The sequence below is a fragment of the Heterodontus francisci genome, chromosome 11, assembly GCF_036365525.1.
Source record: "Heterodontus francisci isolate sHetFra1 chromosome 11, sHetFra1.hap1, whole genome shotgun sequence".
In the NCBI taxonomy this organism is placed as follows: Eukaryota; Metazoa; Chordata; class Chondrichthyes; order Heterodontiformes; family Heterodontidae; genus Heterodontus; species Heterodontus francisci.
In genome coordinates, this window is record NC_090381.1 from 30,687,025 (window position 1) to 30,710,436 (window position 23,412).

The 23,412-nt window shown below is 43.7% G+C and overlaps 1 protein-coding gene across 13 annotated transcripts in view; it reads left to right on the plus strand.

Annotated features, from left to right (window-relative positions):
- Positions 1-23,412, plus strand: part of ilkap (integrin-linked kinase-associated serine/threonine phosphatase) — a 57,316-nt gene that overhangs the window by 4,255 nt on the left and 29,649 nt on the right. The window contains exons 2-8 of one of the 13 annotated variants that reach the window (XM_068041908.1): positions 998-2,493; positions 2,909-3,034; positions 3,804-3,926; positions 4,834-4,951; positions 13,771-13,877; positions 18,111-18,204; positions 22,151-22,238. In XM_068041908.1, the coding sequence (XP_067898009.1) occupies positions 3,001-3,034; positions 3,804-3,926; positions 4,834-4,951; positions 13,771-13,877; positions 18,111-18,204; positions 22,151-22,238 (564 nt within the window). In that variant the 5' untranslated portion in view covers positions 998-2,493; positions 2,909-3,000. Of the gene's footprint in view, positions 1-997; positions 3,593-3,803; positions 3,927-4,833; positions 4,952-13,770; positions 13,878-18,110; positions 18,205-22,150; positions 22,239-23,412 lie in introns of those variants that run through there. The other 12 variants (XM_068041909.1, XM_068041910.1, XM_068041914.1 and 9 more) reach the window with 12 other exon arrangements.

The window sequence follows — 23,412 nt, forward strand, 5'->3', positions numbered from 1 at the left end:
TTTTTCTTTTCTACTGAAGAATTTATTATTGGTTGTGTTTAAAGGCAGCCAATCAAAATGACAGATGTTCTAATTTTACTTCATTTGTTTTCATCATGTACTTGCCAATCACAGTGCTGATGTAATGATGCTAATTTCAGTTAATCTGGCACCTAGCGACTGAAATGGTAAACACCATTCATCCAGCTACCGAGTGCTGCAAAGCTTAGTCAGAATTGCCAGTGGAAGATTTTATAAAGCCTCCTTTTATAAACCAGATCGTAGCAGTCATAATAAAAATGTAATGTGGCTCAGCTGAATGTTTGCTTGTAAATTCCAGCTCCAGCTGGCAGCTCACACACATGAATCTGTTAATTTACAGTGGACAGGTCAACCACTTAATATAAAGAGAATGGTGTGCCTTGTCTAACACCTGATGGTCTGCTTTCTTTCCACACTGAAAGTGACTGACTTGTTTTTGTATGTTTATTTCGATGTGCGAACTGCTAGTTAGAGTTGGAGCTTGGCCTGCCGGTTGTGTTGGATTGGGGCTTTCGGTGGGAGTCGGGTTGGATTTGGGCTCTCAGTGTGAGTCAGAGCTGGGCCAGGTTGGGGATCCTGGCAGTAATCGGAATTGGGTGGCTTCCCACTGATAGTCAGAGTTGGCTTGGGGCACCAGATGGGGAACTAGATCGAAGTGGCGATGTGTGACAAGTGTGCTGACTCTGGCATCCTCCCAACATGCAGTTTCATGTCCCAGTTTTTCTCTCTTGGGCCTATCCGCTAGGCAGGAAAAATGCCCTTAGTGGTAAGCCAGGACATTAGCCAAAGGGAGGAAGCACAGGTTCTGAACGCAAGCTGCTTCTGTTCTACTCTGGTGAATTATCAGCAGCAGCTAGAGAGATCAAATCAGTTCATTCCCCACCTTCCAAGCCAGGGAACTGTGAGTGATGTGAAAGAAATGGTCACGAAAACTCTTGACTACTATCAATGTGTTTGTTTTTCTTTGTTCAATTAGGAGACGACGCTCAGAAGTCAAAACCTACACTCTTTGATAACCTACCAGACCCAAGCAACCCAGACGTAGGTAAACACACAACCAGAGAGTAGAAACTCCTTTCCCTTTTGCCGATCTGCTTCTGCTTTATATCGTTGATGGTGGAAACCTACCTTCAATCTTTTGTTTCTCTATTGTCAGGCTTAGTAATTGTGCCATCTTAATGTCGCCATTTTGAAGTTACTTACTTCCCCCCTCTCCCCCCACCCCACCACCTCCCTTTTTTGAAATTTGTTTTTTAAAAAAGGCAGCCCAAACAGGTTTTGCCAATTTTGGAAGCGTCATTGATCACAGTAGCGCGCTGCCTTTTTTATTTTATGTCTTTGCCTTCCCTCCGTCCTTGAGCTCCATGGCAGCGCTGGACACCAGTGATGTACAGGCTTAAGAAAAAAAAAAAAAATTCTCAGGACATTAAGGTCGCTGACAAGACCGGCATTTATTGTTCATCCCTAGTTGCCCTTGAAAAGGCGGTGGTGGGCCTCTTCCTAGAACTACTGCAATGCATTGCTTTGCTACGACTGATCGGTTTGATAAACCACTTCAAAGGGCAGTGAAGAGTCATCCGTGTTCGTGTGGGACTGGAGTCACTTGCATGTGGGACGGGGTAAGGATGGTAGGTCTTCTTCCATAAAGAGCATTAGTGAACCAATTGGGTTTTTATGACAATCCAACAGTTTTATCGTCACATTAACAGTTTTTCTATACTGAACTCCAAGTCTCAAACTGCCTGGTGAGATTCAGACTCGTATTCACTGAGTTGTTATTCCAGGCCTCAGGATTACAGCAGCAACATATCCACTACATCATCATACCCACTAAAGAGAAAATGACAGGGAACAGCCTTGCATGATATGTTGCCCTCATTTGCATGGCATTGTAATGCCCATTTCTGGCAGTAATAAGGATGGGGGCGGGGGGGGGGGTTCGTCTCAGTGTGACAGGATCCCATTCCACATTCAGTCCCTGCCTTCCCAGATTACCTTGGTTTCCTATCTGAAGGCCCCCCAGAAGCCCTAGCCTCATGTTTGCAGGGTTTGAGAAATGATCATATAGCACTGGGCGCGGAGCACATTCAGGAATCAGGTGAAACATAAATTGTGGTTTCACAATTTGCTTCCAGTACCCAACAAGACTGATCATGGATGTGATTTCACTCCTTATTCTCAATAGGGGCTTGGTATGTGATTCCAGCATTATGCATTCTTTATTCCCTGTACACAATGAAAGATTTTTGTCTCCTTTCTCCAGATTGTCCCAAGGGAGAGATTTTTCAGCTTTATAACATTGGAATAATGTACAGATCTGTATCGGGGCTGATAGTGATGGGAACAATTTGAGGTGATGAATTGAGTGTATCGCAACATTAAAATGTGTTGACCTAGATGTGATTTCCCCTGTGGTGCACTAGATAAGTCCAGCAGCAACAATGGTTGCTGTTTGCAGTTCAGAAAACGAAAGTAAGTACAGTCCCCATTTCTTATCGAGGTTGTGATGGTGTTAATGGGATTTATCAGCTGAAAGTGCTGACTGGTAAAAGCAATCTCTGCTGCTGTGAACCCAGTGGGCTCTACTGGTTGTTGAAATATGGATTGGCATATTTTCCACTCGGTCCCTGTACTGACCTAGGGAAGCGCCAACAGAAAATACAATACTGCCAGCAAAGGGAGAATTGTGGCAGAGGCACATGGCAGTACTGATGTTTCCTGGAGTGCTGGCTGGGGATAAACTTGAACATTGTCTATCAGAAAATACTGTATAGAGGTTAGCATGGTGTGAAGAATTTCCCAAAATAGTAAGCTTGATAGATTATAAGCAGTGCTTTTGTAATTGACTCTTGGAGTAATGTCAAATAGCACAATTTGCCCCATATAGGTGGTCGCCCAAGAGAAGTGTGGACGCAGGTAGTGGAGACTACTTAATTTATATTACTTTTCTCGGACGCATCTTAAAGGATTTCACATACAATGAAATGCTCTGAAGTGCAGTCATTGTTTCTTGGTAGGTATAAGGCACCTATTTTTGGAAGGTTAAATTGCACAAACAGCGATGCAATGGCTGGACAGGTGATCTGTTTTTGATATTGGTTGAGGGCGAAATATTGGAGACACCAACAGGAGAGCTCCCTGCTCTCCCTGGAAAAGTCCATTGGAATCTGTAACATTCACCTGAAACCAGTATCCAAAGGATGGCAACTCTGACAAATCAGTGCTCCCTCAGTAATGTAATAGAATGTGAGCCTAGATTGTATGTTCAAATCCTTGAGTGGGGTTCAAACACACAACCTTCTGAATTGGAGACAAGAGCATGCATTCCAGGAGAATGATTGGAGTGGATATATGTCCATCTCTATTACTGACTGCTGAAAAAAGACTTGCTGCAAGGCTACCGCGGCAACACTGGAACAGCCTCTTGCATCTGCACAGTTATTATAATGTTGTATTTACAAACTTATTATTCTGACCGAGGGCCTTCACCAAAGGTGCATTTCTGGCTCACAGCCTTAATCAGAATGATGGACTGGATTCCAGATGCTATGGTGGCTTTTTGCCTCTACAGGTAGGCAGCAATATCCTGCCCCGATTTAAGTTATTTTTGGTACTGGCATCTCTGCCACATCGTGAATAAGTATGCTCACCAGCGATGGTAGGATAAAACTGAGAGTAGCTTATGTGAAAAGTGCAGTATGAATAAAATCTGTTAATGTTGTAATAGTTTTATTGTTTTGTGCTTGCATTTCAACTGCTGTCTCGTTCCTTGCACCTGCCAGCACCTCGTGTACCTGACCTGTTTGGGGAGCTTCCAGAAGCGCAGAATGACCTGAAGGGAGAGAAGCGCAGATTGACAGATCAGAATAGGTCCAAAGTCCATGAGGAGAAGAAGCTGTGTAAAGGTAATGTAACCAAATGGGCAGATTGAGAAAAGGACTAACAGCAGGTATAGAACACACTGGTTCATAGAGACTTTGTTGATGAAAATGCTTGTCTAAATGGGGCAATCACTCAGGAAAAGTTTTCTAACAATAATATTTTTGCAAAGTTCTTCCTGTTTCTTTTCCTCCAGCTTTTTTCTACCTCTCTCTTTCCTGTCTCCTATTCATGTTCCTTTGCACACCAGTATGATGCCACAGTTTGTAATCCTGATAACTGTACAAATAACTGAGCAGGACAGCAATTGGGGAAATAACAATCACAATGTAGTTTGGTTCAACTTGAAAGCAGAAAAGGGAAATAAAGAGTTAAAAGTTATGAATAGTGAACTGGAGAAAGACTAACTTCACGATGAGAGGGATCTGGCTGAATTAACTGGGCAGAAAAATGGTTGACAGGTCTGTGGTGGGAAATCTTCAAGTATGGGAAGAATAGACTGCAAAATAAATAAATTTGCAAGCTAAAATGGAGGATGCATTAAGGTAAAGAGTTCCGTGGACAAATAGATTTAAACTAAACTAAAACTTAAAACTAAAAACTTAAAACTTTTAAAACTTAAAACCTACAAATCAAAAGTAAGGCTAACTGTACAAAAGTAAACCATGAGGAATATAGAAAGTATTGCGGTGAGGTGGAAAGGGAGATGAGAAGGACATAAAAAGGAATATGAAAAAATGACATTCAGCATGAACCACTGTTTTCAGAAGAGATGGCAGGAAAGCTACAGAGAGGTAGAAGAACTCCTTGTTTAACATAGGGAGGGGGTTGGCAGGGAGTGCGGGGTGTTGGAGAAATACTTTGCAAAGTCATGATCAAATTTCCAGCATCTGTAGTTTTTTTTTTAACGTGTTTTTTGGTGTTCCCTTTCAGAATTTGTGACCTTAAAGGGTTACGTTGCAGAGAGAAAGGGTGAACGAGAAGAAATGCAGGATGCACATGTTATAATCGACAATTTCACGTCGAGCTTCACACATTTACCATCGGAAGTGTAAGTTGTTATGACCGACCGCTCCAGTCAAAGCCCCCAATCAAAATATACGTTTCTGATTGTGGTGGGAGAAACGCACTGTTAATTCAATCCCATCCATCCACAGATCGCCTAACATATCATTTTTAACTTTCCAAATTAAAGAAAGACACAGCCAAATTGTACCATCTATTAACCCCAGAATGAGGCTAACCAAACCAGGTGTCTTTAATCAACAAATTAACTGTTTAGTTAAAAAAACTAAATTCTTAAACACTATGAAGATGTAAACATCACTTAAAATAGAAAAAATTATAGTCCTTGCAAATTTAGAGTCCAATGTTACTTGAAGTCCTCACAGCCGTCCAATGGAGGGAAAAAAGATTCATCGACAGTAGAACAGTCCATAGTCTAATTCCAGCAGTAAGTGATGCTTTCCTTCTCCAGTGATGGATTTCAACAATTAACAACTTGCAAATATTTTCAGTAGAATCAATCTGGTTTTAGAGTTTTTGAGGGATAAAAGATTGTCACAGTCTCACTTCCCTTCCTTCAGTTTAAATTATCAGAGATCTCTGTTTTGGCTTGACTTTTTTAGAATTTTGAGAGATAATAACTGAACATACAAAATTCTTTTCCTTCAGTTTAAATTGCAGAGAGCTCTTCTTTCGGGTGCTAACAACAGCTGTCTGTCTGTGTTCTGTTGGAACAGACTGTCTTCAACTAAAAAGCCAGTTCAAAATTGAATTGTAACAATTGAGCTTGACGCTCAATCCAAGTATCTGTATCCAAGGTAATGAGAATACATTTTCTCTAACTCCTGAGGCTTGCTGGTTCTTAGAGCAGTACTGATCCTTTGCAAGCCTTAAAGATACACCACATATTACCCGGAGAGAAAAAAAAACACAGGACCATGACACCTCCGCCCCTAGTGGAATGAAACGCCATTCCTGGAATGTGTTTCATTACAATGAGTAAAAAAAAAAATACAAATTGAAATAACACTAACATTTTTTTTTCCCCCTTATTTACAGATATACACTTCTCTAAAAAAACAAATGTTTAGACTACAGCAACAAGTTCCACCAGAACATTTCGGCTTTAAATTTTCAAAAAGGTAGTTCCAATTAACCCATTTCAAATTTCCAAGCATAGTCTTCCAATTGTTTTGTGTTTTCCTTCCAAGTGTCCCTATTGTCCATATCCTCAGCCAGGTGAACTGTACAACTAGGAGCACTGACCACTACTGTGTTTCCTATTCTGAGAATTTTCTTGAGTACCCCTTAACCTATGTGGCATCACTTGACACTGGAAAACCCTGTCCGGTGTAACAAAAGCTGATTTTTTCCTTACCCTGGGTGTCAAAGGAATTTGACAGGTTTCCTCCAACACATCTATCTCTTTAAGACACATTGTGTTGCCCACTCTGTCCTTGCAGTCCTTTAAATGAGAATTTGGGTCGGAGTCTGCCTTCTTTACCACAGTGACTTTTCTAGAGTCTATGCAAGTTTGAGCCGTCCCACCAGGTTTAGACATTAAGACCATCTGCGAATTCCAGCTGTCCTGACTAGGTTCAACTAAGCTGTCCTTCAGCATGCATTGTACCTCTGCTTCCACTTGGTCCTGTCTGTCTGGACCTAAGCAACAAGGATGTTGTTTTAAAGGAATGGTTCCCCCTATACCCACATCATGTGTGGCTAAGGTTGTACATCCTGGCTTATCCCTACAAACTTTTTGAAACATTGTGAAAACCCTGGTTAGGATTTCACGCTGTTCTGCCTCTAAGCGTAAAGGCCTATGGTTTAATTCTGCATTCACTAATGGAATATGTGGAGGTTCAATCTGAGAATTTCCCAGGCCGACTTCTACCTTATCCTCACTATCCTTTTCCTTCTCAACAGTCCCGATTACCTGACATACCTGTACTGGCTTATCCTCCTCCCTGCGGTAATATGGTTTGAGCAAATTAATGTGACACAACCGGTTCTTCTTCTGGCGATCGGGGTGTCAATCAAGTAATCTACCTTACCCACTCTTTTGATCACTCTATATAGGCCACTGCATCATGCTTTCGCTGGTTCTTCCTGTGATGGTAACAACACTAATATTTCATCCCCGGGTTTTATGGTAGGTTGTGGTTTTCCCACCATTTGACAGGTATGGCACGCCTTACAAAATTGTCTCACATCCTTTGTAAGACTGGCCAATAATAATGTTTGCTTCTGTGTGATTTGGTCTTCTGAATTCCGCTATGTCCTGCAAAAGGAATGTTGTGTGCTAACCTTAATAATCCTTGTGGATATTTAGGTGGTACCACTATCTGTTCAACGACTGTCCAGTCTTCTTCGGCAGGCCTATGAGGCTGTGTCCATTTCCTCCTCAAAACCCCGTTTGCCATATAATAGCCTTCCGGAACTCCTTTTGCTTCAGCTTCTGACAGAGCCTGCTGTCCTATTCTGTATATCTCTGGGTTAGCTTGCTGTGCTGCAATGATTGACGATCTGTTAACCAACTCATGAGGATTCTCTAAATCCCCAAATAGGTTTCAGATACTTGGCTATCTATTTGTGGTGCCCCTTTTGCCTCCGACAATGGATCCTGTTTAGCCATTTCTCGGGTAACTACGCACACAGGAAATGTTCCCAGAACTTGATCCTGTAATTGCTCCGTTTCTTTAATTTCACTTGGTTCCCCTGTAACGCGAAGCGAAACTGATACTTCTGATCCAGCCAAATCATTTCCTAGGAGCAGATCAATTCCCTTTACTGGTAAACTGTGGACAACACCTACCGTTACTACCCCAGATAATAAGTCACTCTCTAGGCATACTTTATACAAATTCCTGCCAATTCCACTTACTAAATCTTGAGCATTCAAGGCGCTTTCTGGTGGAAACCTCATATCTTTACCCAGCAAGAATGTTTGGGTTGCTCCTGTGTCCCTGAGTATAATGATAGGTTTTCCTGCCTCACTTACAGGATACGGAGTTACTCTCCCCTTTGACAAAAGATCATTATAACTCTCAGGTATTTGATTCTTAACTTCTACACTCCTCTTAGTTTTAGTATCTGGTTCCACATTCACAGCTGTTGTTAAAGCTATAGCTTGGTCTGCTATACTCTCAGTTAGAGTCTTTTCCTCTGTACTAACTTTGCATACCCAACAAGTCCTATGGGTTCACCTCGCAATTTCCAGCACTCTGAACGAAGATGACCCATTTTGTTGCAATGATAACACTTTGGCTTGCGAACCTCACTTCTACCCTCAGCACCTTCCTTTCTGATCTGAGCAGGTGATCCTGGAGCATTCCCAGCTGTTCCTTCTTATCCCCGGCTACTTGCCTTCCCTTTCAACCTCCCACTTCTTATCCTTCTTGGGTTTATGGGGGTGACGGACAAAAATAGGTTGGCTTATTCACAAGTTCAAAATCATCAGCCATCTCTGCTGCTTGCCTAGCTTTCAAAACTTTCAGGTTATCTATATGAGTTCTCACTACTGAAGGAATGGAATTTTCAAACTCTTCTAAGAGAATCAATTCTCAAAGGTTCTCATATATGGTTTCTGTCTTCAGTGCCCGTATCCAACGGTCAAATTTCATTTGCTTCATCCTCTCAAATTCTAAATATGTCTGCCCAGCCAATCTCCATAAGTTCCTAAACCTCTGACGGTAAGCTTCAGGGACTAACTCATAGGCAGTGAGAATAGCCATTTTTGCCATCTCATAATCTGCAGAAGCCTCTTCAGAAAGCATGGCATAAACTTCATGAGCTCTGCCTACCAGCCTGCCCTGCATGAGCAATGTCCAGCTTTCTTTCGGCCATTTCATCTGTTTGGCTATTTTTTCAAAAAATATGAAAAATGCCTCTACGTCTCTTTCCTTGAACTTCGGAAGAGCCTGTATAAATTTAAACAACTTCTCGCTGGGTCCTGATCTAAACTCAGATTCTTCCTGACCCGAATTTTCCCTGGATTCAAGACTACCCTTTTGTCTTAGTTCCATGTCTTTTAACTTAAATTCCCTCTCTTCTCTTTCACTTTCTCTCCGAAATGCTCTTTCTTTCCCCCTTTTCTTTTTTTTTCCAATTCTAGTTTTCTTAATTCTTTTTCTGCCTCAAGTTTTTTCATTTCTAACTGAATCCTAGCCAATACCACTGCATCACTCTCGAACCTACTACCTTCATGGCTTCGCTTTCTTGTTTCTCGTATTGCCCTTTATCTGTATCATCATCATCTTCTAATTCCAGATGTTTGGCTATTATTTCAATTATCTCTGCTTTTTTGGCACCTGATTTCAATTCCAACCCCCATTTCGCTGCCAATTCATTTAATTTGTTCTTAGTTAAAGTAATCAAGTCACTAAGGGAAACATTCGGCTTTCCCAAAAACTCTGCCACAGCCACTAATGCCATTACAATGATATGGATTGTACCTTATTATACAAGAGACCTGGTTCTTTTAATTTCTTTGTAATTGGTGTCAGATTTAGATCTCAACAATTCAGTTTCCAGTTGAAATGATCCCAGACTTGAGAGCAATTAATATGATGCCAAACGCGACCCCAATTTTAATATGTTATCACAGATACCAGTAATTACTGTGATTTCAAATGCGAGCCCTCCAAATTAGTCTGATTCTGATCCCAGACGCGAGCCACCGAATTAGAAACATAGAACATAGAAAAATAGGAGCAGGAGTAGGCTATTCGGCCCTTCGAGCCTGCTCCGCCATTCAATACGATCATGGCTGATCATCCAAACTCAGTACCCTGTTCCCGCTTTCTCGCCGTATCCCTTGATCCCTTTAGCCCTAAAAACTATATCTAACTCTTTCTTGAATATATTTAATGATTTGGCCTCAAATGCTTTCTGTGGTAGAAAATTCCACAGGTTCACCACTCTCTCTGGGTGAAGAAATCCCTCCTCATCTCAGTCCTAAATGGCTTACCCCTTTATCCTTAGACTGTGACCCCAGGTCCTGGACTCCCCCGCCATCGGGAACATCCTTCCAGCATCTAGTCTGTCTAGTCCTGTTAGAATTTTGTAGGTTTCTATGAGATCCCCTCTCATTATTCTAAACTCTAGCGAATACAAGCCTTTATACGTCAGTCCTGCCATCCCAGGAATCAGTTTGGTGAACCTTCGCTGCACTCCCTCCATAGCAAGAACGTCCTTCCTCAGATAAGGAGACCAAAACTGCATACAATACTCCAGATGTGGTCTCACCAAGGCCTTGTATAATTGCAGCAATACATCCTTGCTCCTGTACTTGAATCCTATTAAGGCCAACGTACCATTTGCCTTCTTAACTGCCTGCTGCACCTGTGTGCTTACTTTCAGCGACTGGTGCACAAGGACACCCAGGTCTCGCTGCACCTCCCCCTTTCCCAGTCTATCGCCATTCAGATAATCTGCCTTTCTGTTTTTGCCGCCAAAGTGGATAACCTCATATTTATCCACATTATACTGCATCTGCCATGTATTTGCCCAGTCACACAACCTGTCCAAATCACACTGGAGCTTCTCTGCATCCTCCTCACAGCTCTTGCTCCCATCCAGCTTTGTGTCGTCTGCAAACTTGGATATATTGCATTTAATTCCCTCGTCTATATCATTAATATACATTGTGAATAGCTGGGGTCCTAGCACTGATCCCTGCGGTACCCCACTAGTCATTGCCTGCCACTCGGAAAAAGACCCGTTTATTCCTTCTCTTTGTTTCCTGACTGCCAACCAGTTCTCTATCCGTGTCAGTTAAATATGATTCAACTACGAGCGAGCCCCCAATTAAGATATGATTCAAATCCAGAAACCCAATTAATATATGATTAAAATCTCGTGCGAGCACCCAATTAATATGCTATTCAAATTGTGGACGAGCCCCCAATTAATATGTCACAACCGACTGCTCCAGTCAAAGTCCCCAATCAAAATATACGATCCTGGTTGTGGTGGGAAAAATGCACTATTATTTCAATCCCGTCCCTCCACAGATCGCCTAACATATCATTTTAAACTTTCCAATTTAAAGAAAGACACAGCCAAATTGTACCATCTATTAACCACAGAATGAGACTAACCAAACCAGGTGTCTTTAAATCAACAAATTAACTGTTTAATTAAAAAAACAATTCTTCAACACTATGAAGATGTAAACATCACTTAAAATATAAAAAATTATAGTCCTTGCAAATTTAGAGTCCAGTGTTGCTTGAAGTCCTCACAGCTGTCTGATGGAGAAAAAGGGTTCTTCAGCAGTACAACAGTCTGTAGTCTAATTCCAGCAGTAGGTGATGCTTTCCTTCTCCTGCCATGGATTTCAACAATTAACAACTTGCAAACACTTTCAATAGAATCAATCTGACTTTATAGAGTTTTTGAGGGATAAAAGATTGTCACAGTCTCACTTCCCTTCCTTCAGTTTAAATTATCAGCGATCTCTGTTTTGGCTTGACTTTTTTAGAATTTTGAGAGATAATAACTGAACAGACAAAATTCTCTTCCTTCAGTTTAACTGGTAGCGAGCTCTTCTTTCAGTTGCTAACACCACCTGTCTGTCTGTGTTCTGTTAGAACAGACTGTCTTCAACTAAAAAGCCAGTTCAAAATTGAATTGTAACAAATGTATCGCTTGATGCTCAGTCCAAGTGTCTGTATCCAAGGTAACGAGAATTCACCCTGTGAATTGCAGTTTCCGAATGGTTGTATCCAACGGTAACCAAAAATTCATTTTCTCTAACTCCTGAGGCTTGCTGGTTCTTAAAGCAGTACTGATCCTTTGCAAGCCTTAAAGACATACCACATATTTCCCGAAGAGAAAAAAAACTACAGGACCATGACAAAGTATCAAAGTGATGGAATACAGAGCAGCCTTAATGTTTACAAGGTGACTGCTGACTTATAGTGCAGTTTAGGGGTTTAGACTAAAAGAAGCTTTACCATGCAACAGACTCATTCTACCTGGCCTGGGAGTTCTTGTGTGAAGAAACACAGAGTTCAAAGTTGTTTTTAGCCAGACTGCCCCACTTTAAGTTTGTGAGGGCAGCTTGTGATAGCATCTCTGTTTCCCCTGCCCCCTTTGGGGAAGCTATTGGCCTCAGATCACCACCCCCGTCCTGTCTCGTACCACATGTCGACATGAGTACACTCAAGCCCATTTGCAATCGCAGGTACTGGTTCTGTGCAGTGTAGTTTGTGAAGATCTAACACTATACCGGTTTCTTGCCATAGAACATTACTTCTGGAAGCTAAGTGGGGGTATACAGTCGTGCAATGGTTATGTTACTGGTCCTTAGGCCTTGACTAATGATCCAAAGAACATTAGTTCAAGTCCGACCATGCAATTTGCAAATTTGAATTCAGTTTTTTTTTTAAATTAAGATCTGGTACCAGTAAAATTGACCGCAAAGCTGAAGGATTGCCGTAAAATTCCAACTAGTTCTCTGAGCATACGAATTAGGAGCAGGAGTAGGCCACTCGGCCCTTCAAGCCTGCTCCGCCATTCAGTAAGTTCATAGCTGAACTGATTACCCCATAATTTCCACCCACCCCCTTGCTTATCAAGAATCTATCTACCTCTGCCTTAAAAATATTCAAGGACTCATGTTATGACCAGGTGCGAAAGGTGTCTAGGGGTCTGTTACTATCTTCACCTGGTCTTATTGTAACAGGGTTTAGTTTTAAACACACTGTTTTGAGCTCTCCCTTTGTGAATCCTTGTTCACAGTTTTCCAATTATAAGACAAAGAAACCAATTCACACAGGCTTTCTCAGGTTTAAAGAAGAAAGATGAAATTTTATTCAAACTTAAACTCTAATACGGTTCATGCCTACGGATATACGTCACGCCCACACTAGCATGCAAATAGGGACAGAAAAGAGAAGAAAAGATAAGGTGGAACAGTTTGAGGCAATATCTTGTTAAGGTGCTTCGAGCTCACTGTTTAGTCCTTTTGTAAGTCATCTTGCTTTTCGTTGGGGCCCAGCAGTCTTCTTAAAACCTTGTTCACGTCGGAAACCTTTCTCTCTTTAAGTTTCAAGTGTTTTCACAAGATTCAGTTTCATGGGAAGGAGATAGAAGCAGGCAGGAGAGAGGTCTTCTTGCTTCAGTTCCAGGAGAGATCTTTACTCTGTGAGCACACGGCTTTGTCTCTTCAAATCCTTTGTTGGAAGTTCAAATTCTCTGCAACAGCCAGTTAATCATGTGACTAAAACTGGTCTGACCACTTTTGTGTATTGGGGAAGCAACTACTGGGTCCCCATTGTTCCAACATTGCTAGTACTATGCAAATGTCCTTCCAGTCAGGGCTTGTTCATGTGGCAAAATAATGTGTGCCTCAGTCTTGGCAGGTCGGGGGTTTGCCTGACACTCTGCTTCCACCGCCTTTTGAGGAAGAGAATTCCAAAGACTCACGACCCACTGAGAGAAAAAATTACTCCTTATCCCTGTCTTAAATGGGCGACCCCTTATTTTTAAACAGTGTCCCCTAGTTCTAGATTCTCCCACAAGGGGAAACATCCTGTCCACATCCACCCTGTCAAGACCCCTCAGGATCTTTTATGTTTCAATCACTGTCCTTTAGGGTAGGAAACCTGCCATCCTTACCTGTCTGACCTATATTTTGACTCCAGTCCCACACCGGGTTGGCTCTTAACTGCCTGTGAAGAAGTCTTTCACGCCAGTTTGCTCAGGGCAGTTAGAGTGGGCTATAAATTCTGGCCTTGCTCACGTCCCAAGAATGAAATTTTGCTGAACATCTTGCAGGTGATGTGAACAGTTTGCTGAATAATGCAGCTGCCATTTCTCTCAAAATTCCTATTTTTTTCTTTTCTGCCTCTGGTTTAGCTCTCGATTGTCATACTTTGCCGTTTTCGATGGCCACGGTGGAGTACGAGCATCCAAGTATGCAGCACAGAACCTTCACCTCAATCTCACCAGGAACTTCCCCAAAGGTAACAACACTGCTGTAGGAAGTGGGAACTCCGGCACTTAATCTGCAATCTACAAAATCTCCAAGCTCAGTAGCTGAACTGGTGTCCAATCACTTATAGGACTGTCTATATGAGAGTGAGTTTTAATCACAAAGGTGACTCCTTGATCAGTTTAGAGTGGAATTAGCCCTGAGGATACTCCTTTGATGGGACAGGAGTGGGGTTTAATCCTGAAGATGCTTCCTGATGAGGCAGGAGTCATTGGTATCTCTGGCTAATGTGTTCTTCCCCCCACTGTACATATAAAATTATACTACAACAGAATAGCTAGGCATTGGATTGTGACCTATTATTTTCATTTTGAGGAGCTAGCTAGAAGGATCTCTACGGCACACATTATATCACTGCTTGATGTTCGCTGATATTAACTTTAAAATAAGATCTGAAGTTAAGATGCTGTATTGCTCAATCAGTGATGGAACAGAGAACCTTTGAGGCATAGATAATTTCAATAGTTAAAAATAATCAAGGGAAAGTTAGGCAGCAGTAAATGCGGGGGGATTGGGGGAGACGGCAGTAAATGGGGAGGGATTGGGGGAGACAGCAGTAAATGCGGGGGATTGGGGGAGACGGCAGTAAATGCGGGGGGATTGGGGGAGACAGCGGTAAATGGAATTGGGGGAGGCAGCTGTAAATGGGGGAATTCAGGGAGGCAGCGGTAAATGGGAGAATTGGTGAGGCAGCAGTAAATGGGGGAGGCAGGGGTAAAAGGGGGCATGGCGGGGCGCACCAGAAAGTGGGGGAATAGGGGGGGCACCGGTAAATGTGGGACTATCGTGTGGGGAGCACCTGTAATTGGGGAGATTAGGGAAGGCAGCAGGAAATGGGTGTATAATGGGGGACTGGGGGAGGAACAAAAATGGAGATTGGGGGTTGGGATATAGTAAATGGGATCTGGGGGAGGCAGCAGTGAATGGGGGAATTGGGGGGTGGGATCCAGTAAATGGGATCTGGGGGAATTGGGGAGGGCATCAGTAAATGTGGGGCTATCGTGTGGGGAGCACCTGAGATTGGGGAAGGCAGCAGAAAATGGGTGTATAATGGGGGACTGGGGGAGGTACCAGTAAATGAGGGAATTGGGGGAGGCACCAGCAAATAGGAGAATTGGGGGAGGGACACCAGTAAATGGGGGAAGCACCAGTAATTGGGGGAGGGACTCCCATAATGAAGGATAAGGTATGGGGCAGGAGGTTTAGAGGGGATTGGAGGAAAAAAAATTTCACCCAGAGAGTGGTTGGAATCTGGAACACACTGCCTGAAGGGCTGGTAGAGGCAGGAACCCTCACAACATTTAAGAAGTATTTAGATGAAGACTTGAAACGCCATAGCATACAAGGCTATGACTATGGGCCAAGTGCTGGAAAATGGGATTAGAATGGACGTCCAATCGCTCTACACCTCCATCCCCCACCAGGATGGTTTGAGGGCTCTCCGCTTCTTCCTGGAACAGAGGCCCAACCAGTCTCCATCCACCACCACCCTCCTCCGCCTGGCTGAACTTGTTCTCACATTGAACAACTTCTCCTTCAACTCCACGCACTTCCTTCAAGTAAAAGGTGTCGCTATGGGTACCCGCATGGGTCCTAGTTATGCCTGTCTTTTTGTGGGATATGTCGAGCATTCTTTGTTCCAGTCCTACTCAGGCCCCCTCCCCCAACTCTTTTTCCGGTACATTGATGACTGTATCGGTGCCGTTTCCTGCTCCCGCCCCGAACTCGAAAACTTTATCAACTTTGCTTCCAATTTCCACCCTTCTCTCACCTTTACATGGTCCATCTCTGACACTTCCCTTCCCTTCCTCGACTTCTCTGTCTCCATCTCTGGGGATAGGTTGTCTACCAATATCCATTATAAGCCCACTGACTCCCACAGCTACCTCGACTACACTTCTTCACACCCTACCTCCTGTAAGGACTCCATTCCATTCTCCCAGTTTCTACGTCTCCGACGCATCTGCTCTGATGATGCTACCTTCCATGACGGTGCTTCTGATATGACCTCCTTTTTCCTCAACCGTGGATTTCCCCCCACTGTGGTTGACAGGGCCCTCAACCGTGTCCGACCCATTCCCCGCACCTCTACCCTCACCCCTTCCCCTCCCTCCCAGAACCGTGACAGGGTTCCCCTTGTCCTCACTTTTCATCCCACCAGCCTCCATATCCAAAGGATCATCCTCCGCCATTTTCGCCATCTCCAGCGTGATGCCACTACCAGTCGCATCTTCCCCTCCCTTCCCCTGTCAGCATTCCGAAGGGATCGTTCCCTCCGCGACACCCTGGTCCACTCCTCCATTACCCCCACCACCTCGTCCCCGTCCCAGGGCACCTTCCCTTGCAATCGCAGGAGGTGTAATACCTGCCCATTTACCTCCTCTCTCCTCACTATCCCAGGCCCCAAACACTCCTTTCAGGTGAAGCAGCGATTTACTTGTACTTCTTTCAATGTAGTATACTGTATTCGCTGCTCACAGTGTGGTCTCCTCTACATTGGGGAGACCAAGCGCAGACTGGGTGACCGCTTTGCGGAACATCTCCGCTCAGTCCGCAAGCAGGACCCTGAGCTTCCGGTTGCTTGCCATTTCAACACTCCCCCCTGCTCTCATGCTCACATCTCTGTCCTGGGATTGCTGCAGTGTTCCAGTGAACATCAACGCAAGCTCGAGGAACAGCATCTCATCTACCGATTAGGCACACTACAGCCTGCCGGACTGAACATTGAGTTCAATAATTTCAGAGCATGACAGCCCCCCACTTTACTTTCATTTTTAGTTATTTTTTCTTCCTTTTTTTTGCTTTCCTTTTTACATTTTTTGCATTTATTTCATTTCATCTTAGTTTGTTCAGTTTGCTTACCCACTGTTTTTTTCAGGTTGTTTTTCTTCAGGTTTGCACTTGCTGATGTTCTATATTCAGTATATTCACACCTAATCTGTACTAATGCTTTGTCTTTCAAAACACCATTAACATATTGTTTGCCTTTGCTCTGTGACCTTTTGGTCAGCTATGTGGCCTGGTCCAATCTGCACCTTCTCCTTTGTTATCTCTTGCCCAACCCCCACCTCACTTGTTTATAATCTGTGACTTTTCTAATATTTGTCAGTTCCGAAGAAGGGTCACTGACCCGAAACGTTAACTCTGCTTCTCTTTCCACAGATGCTGCCAGACCTGCTGAGTGAATCCAGCATTTCTTGTTTTTGTTTCAGATTTCCAGCATCCGCAGTATTTTGCTTTTATTATATTGTGTTAGAATAGATAGGTGCTTGATGGTCAGCATAGACACGATGGGCCGAAGGGCCTGTTCTGTGCTGAAGAACTCTATGACTATGTTACCAAAAGGTTTCATAGATCTCGAATACTGTGCGCAGCTTTGGTCTGTTTATTTATGGAAGGATGTGAATGCATTGGAGGCGGTTCAGAGGAGGTTTACTAGATTGATACTGGAATGAGCAGGTTGTCTGATGAAGAAAGGTTGGACAGACTGGGCTTATTTTCACTGGATTTCAGAGGAGTGAGGGGAGACTTGATTGAAGTATATAAAGATCCTGAACAGTCTTGACAAGGTGGATATGGAAAAGCTGTTTCCTCTTGTGGCTGAGTCCAGAAGAAGGGGGTACTCTTTTAAAATTATGGGTCGCCTTTTTAGGACAGAGAAAGTTTTTCTCTAAGAGGGTTGTGCAACTTTGGAATTCTCTGCCTATTAAACTGGTGGAGGAGGGGTTATTGAATATTTTTAAAGCGGAGGTAGATAGACTCTTGTTAGACAAGGGAGTCAAAAATTATCAGGGGTGGATGGGAGTGTGGAATTCGAGACAAACAGATCAGCCATGATCTTATTGAATGGCGGAGCAGGCTTGAAGGGCCGAATGGCCTACTTCTGCTCCTAACTCGTATGGTCGTATATCATGCCAGGAGTCCAACATTGATATCTGTCCAAGATATCAGACTCCGGGGTATGAGGCCAGCATGACCACCTACTTTGATCTGCTGCAAGTTTCCAGGATTAAATTCCAATGAAGAGATTTAAACTTGAAGAGGTTTATGCATCCAGGATTTGCAGGATGTACATAACTGTGTTTTTGTTACTGCAGTTGGTATCTTGAAAGACCTAAGCTGGATTGAATTTGGAACCTCCACATTCAAGTGAGATGATATTGTGAAGACTGATCAGTTTTTTTTGTAATTACTCTCTATACAGGAGAAGTGAGTAGTATGGAGAAGACCATTAAGAAATGCCTTCTAATGACCTTCAAGCAAACAGACGAGGGCTTTCTCAAACAGGCATCAAGCCAGTGAGTACTAGTAGTCTGAAATTGAGAATATTAGTATTCTTTTTCCCCCGTCCAAGTACAGTTGAGGGCAACTATAGCATCTCCTTTACTCAGCACAGACCAGGGTTTTATGTAGGGACGTTCCTGATCTATGCAGTTCATTGCCACTCTCGGCGTTGCGTTTACCAACTGAATCCTTGGTACAATTTTTCAGTGCTGGTCATTGAATTTCAGTAGTTTGGTAGAGGGCTTTCACTTGTGCTCCAAGTTCTGAAAGCACCTGTCTCCATACCATTCTCTTGCCATCTCGCGTTTTCAGCCAGAGAAGGCAAACAAATACCCCAAAGGTGAGAATTACTGACAGAGGGCACACATGCATTTGCTTTTCTTGGCTGCAAACACAATCTCTAATATGGTAATTGGATCAAATGCATTTTTTACTCATCAGATTCATTTCCTCCTATGAGACCAACTGCCTGCTCCATCAAACTCCTCCTGAGACAACTTCCTGACAAGTCAACTACCTTTCTTTGGCTCAGTGCTTATTGACCATGTGAATTCCTCGCTGTCTTCAGAGTTTGTTCCTGCTTTCAGAACTATTGCCATCACTACCTCCTCAAATGCACACTTTTGGCACTGCCCTCAAATGGTTCATTCCTGTCTTTCTCAGTGTAGCCAGCACATCTTCAATGACCCAAGCACATCTGTAACATGCCAAGGTTTCAACCTTGGACACTCCTATTCCTCATGTACATGCTGTCTCTTATCCATGATGACACTTAGCTTTACCTCCACCACTGCTCCTGACTCTGCGACCATTGCTGTGCTGTCAGACTCCTTTGGCTCAACTGGCAAGAGTAAAGTGAACCTGCTTAGTTATCACCAGAAGCTCTGCCCTGTTCTCTTCACTCCATTCTGATCTCCAGCTCCTGATGCAAGCAGAACTTTAACATACACAGCATTGGTGTTCTATTCAACTGAGTTGAGCTTCCAATTCGGTGTCCCACTTTATCACCAAGACTACCAATAGTGGCAGAGCCTCCAGTCATCAGGGCCATGTACTCCAGAACTATCTCCATAAACCCTTCTGACTTACTTCAGCTCTCCCCAGCATCAAAAGTCTTCTCAAAACCTAGCTCTTTGTCCCTGCCTTCAGTTGCCCTCTCCTATTCTTTGCAGTTGCTGTCTGTCTCTCTCTCTCTCCTCTCTGTTCCACTGTTGTCAGGGCCCTCAATTACTCTGCCACAATACATAAGCTGATTTGCTGAGATAGGTACACATATAATATGTTGTTTTACAAGTAAGCTGTTGTTCTCATCATACTGAAGTGTGGCTGGACTCCCTCTACACTGTCCCATCAAGCACTTCCAGATCAAGTACAGCAGAGGTTACATATAGAGTAAAGCTCCATCTATGCTGCCCCATCAAAAAGAAATCTTGGGTCAGGTGTAGCACAAGTTACATACAGGATATATCTAACTGCACACCACTCCACCAGTGGCTCCCAGATCATCTACACCTTGGTATAGCTAATGTGTAAAGCTCCCTCTATACAATCCCAACTATATACTTTTGCCTCAGTCTGAGAAGTGTTGATCCATGTTGCATGGTGAGCTGCTTCATCTGCCACATCTGCTCTCCTTGTCACCTCTTGGCACTAAACTGACTGTGCCAGTCACAAAGTGTAAGCCATACTGACTGGAAGATCACAGGTTCAATTCCTTGCCTATACTAGGTTAGTTGATCTCAGTTGAGCACTAGTTAGTACTTTCTGCCACTTGGTTTTGGGCAGGGTGGAGGTGTGCGTAGAAATGATTAGCCAAGGCTCCCCACTCCTGATTGGCATCCTGTGCTCCCCGCTGAGAAGTGCTTGTGTGTGTTTTTTTTAAAGACTTTGGGCAAGGACAGGTTCCCGTGGCTGTAGAGTCTGCGAATGCTAGGGGATCAGTTTTTAACTCCTGCGTGGGAACACAGCAATGTGAGCAGCAGTGACTGTTCAGGAAGAGCAGCAGGCAGCTCGGCTGGTTTTTAATGGCCAGGTCTCATTAACAAGCTGCTTGCTGACATCTCGCCAAATGGGCCAGAAAGAGGCTGCCTGGCAGATAAAATCAGGTGTCAGGAAGCTGTCACAGGGGATCAAGGGAAATGGCTGCCAGAACAAGATAAGTGCTTTTGGGAGGGGGAATCCATTTGGGGAGGAGGGGAGACCCAGATTTCCTTGTGGGGCCTGATGGAGTACTAGGAACATGGCATAGGAGTAGGCCATTCAGCCTGCTTCGCCATTAAATAGTGCCATGGGATCATTTACATCCACCCAAGCAAGCATCTCATGAAAGACGGCACCTCCAACAGTGCAGTACTCCCTCAGTATTGCACTGGAGTGTTGGCCTTAATTTTTGTGCTCAAGCCCTGGTGTGGGACTTGAACCAGGACCTTGTACCTCAGAGGCAAGAGTGCTACAAACTGAGCTACAGATGACATTACCTGCTTCTCCTGGCCTACAAGGAAACCTATTTTTTAAAAACATAAAATAATTACAATCCTGGGCATCTTCTGGCCCTGGCCTCTTTCTAGTGGTTTTGTCTGGTGCTTATGGTCCCAGTGACGTCCTTAGAACCCAATCAACATATTTAAAGAAGACCCTACTTGCTTAGGCTGTGTCATTAAATACTACCAATCCCCTGCACCCTTCTTCGTCCAGTTTCCTCCAGGCAAGGGTAGTTAAAATCCCATCCCAACTTTCTCGGTTACCCTGTAAACAACAGCTTATTGAATTTAATTCTGGAGACCTACCATGGTGGAACAGTAGCTAGCAATAATCAGCACCTTTTGTGAAATAGAAGGGAGAAAACTGGGAAAGGGTTGTCTTATAAGGCTTGTAAGGAAAGGGGCAGTAGTACAGGCCATTGTACTATGATTCAATGACTTTAGTTTATTCAGGGGCTGCTTATTCAGGGTTCTTTCTGTTTCTCCTGTTCTTCTTGCTGGTATCCAGCTGTTAAAACCTGCTGTGGGTTCTTTATGCAAATACTGTGTTTTGGAAATATCAGGCATGGTGTGTCATTGGTCAGCTGGACTAGTAGCTGAAAGAAGATGTAGGCTTGTGTTAAAATCTACATATTTGCTGACGAATTGGAAAACCTGAGGTGCTCACTGTACTGCAGGCATGCACGTTGGGATGGTTTGTGAGAAGTTTTTTGTGTGTTTGATTGTTGACTTTCTTTCGTTAGCGATACAGCACTGAAACAGGCCCTTCGGCCCACCGAGTCTGTGCTGACCAACAACTACCCATTTATACTAATCCTACATTAATCCCATATTCCCTACCACATCCCCACCATTCTCCTACCACCTACCTACACTCGGGGCAATTTACAATGGCCAATTTACCTATCAACCTGCAAGTCTTTGGCTGTGGGAGGAAACCGGAGCACCCGGCAGAAACCCACACGATCACAGGGAGACGTGCAAACTCTGCACAGGCAGTACCCAGAACTGAACCCGGGTCGCTGGAGCTGTGAGGCTGCGGTGCTAACCACTGCGCCACAGTTAAACTATTCTCTCTGCCCAGCCACCATTGCCAGGTAACATTAATTTTGTACTGCCCCTCTCAGATCTCCCAATAATGTGCCCCTGCCCGCACATGAGAAGCGACTGGCTTGTGACATTTTTGATGTCTGCTGGAGAGAGCCTTAGGACTACTTGTCCTCTTGTGAATCTCTCTTCCCTCCTTCGTCACAATTTGCATGTAGGAAGTGCCTTGCTTTATTTGGATTTTCTCTGAATCCTCCTGGCACTGCCCAAAGACCTTTGATGCCTCACGACCCACTTGTGTGATGTGCTGGTCTGATTGGCAGATTAGTGGTTTAAGTAGAGTCCCAAATCATGCAGCAACATTATTGCATAAAACCCTCCATATACTCGGGTCAGTGAGCTAACTGATCTTGTATGGTGTCTCTTGCTGCAGGAAGCCTGCCTGGAAAGATGGATCCACTGCCACCTGTGTTCTGCTTGTGGACAAGGATTTATACGTTGCAAACCTTGGTGACAGCAGGGTATGAAATGCTCACTAACACTGATTTATCATGCTCTGTTAATGCATAACAATCTATACGCAACAGTTCTTCTGTTCTTACCTTCTCTTCAGCCTTTCTTTGTCTTTTTTCTCTTTCTTTCTCTTTCTATCCCTCTAGGTCTTTCTTTCTCACTCCCCATTTTCTACCCAACTCTTTCTCTCTCTTACTTTCTCCTCTACTTCTCTCCATGTTTCTTCCTCCATCTTACTTCCCCTCTTTCCCTTCATAAATTTGCCTCTGATTTTTCTTTCCCTTTACCCTCCTCCTTGACTCTTTCCCTGCCCCTTTCCAAATCTTCACTGTTTTTTCTCCCCATCTACATCTCTTTGCTCTCTCCTTGTCTCAATTTCTGTTTTCTTTTTCTCTCCATGTCTACTCTATTCTCTCTTTTTTCTCAGTTCTGTCTATCTCTAACTGTTCCTTCCCCTTTATTTTATCTATCTCTCTCTATCTGTTTGCCTTTCTTCCTGTTTCAATCTCTTGGTTCCCTTTCAATTTTTATCTGTTCTTTTAGCCCATTTCTTTCTGTTCCCTCCTTGTCTCTATCTGTTTGTTTCTTTCTCTATCTCTACTATTCTCTCTTGCACTATATCTGATTCCTCTTATTCACACTCTCCCTATTTCTGATCTCTTTCCCTCCATGGCTTTGTCTATTCTCTCGACTCCTCGATCAGCCTGTCTGTCTCTCGATACTCTCTCTCTTTCCTCTTGTCTGTTTTCCATTTCTGTCACTGCTGATCAGTCTCTCTCCCTTTGTCTCTGTTTACACTTTCATGTTCTGTCCTTTCATCCCTCTTTTTTTCCCCACTTTTTTAAATTTGGTAATTGGATGTGGGTGTTGCTGGCTAGGACAGCATTTATTGCCCATCCCTAGTTGCCCTTGAGAAGGTGGTGGTGAGCTGCCTTCTTGAACTGCTGCAGTCCATGTGGGATACATATACCCACAATGCTGTTAGGAAGGGAGTTCCAAGATTTTGACCAAGCAACAGTGAAGGAACGGCGATATCGTTCCAAGTCAAGATGGTGTGTGACTTGGAGGAGAACTTGCAGATGGTGGTGTTCCCATGCATCTGCTGCCCTTTCCTTCTAGTTGGTAGAGGTCACGGTTTTGGAAGGAGCCTTGGTGCGTTGCTGCAGTGCAACTTTTAGATGT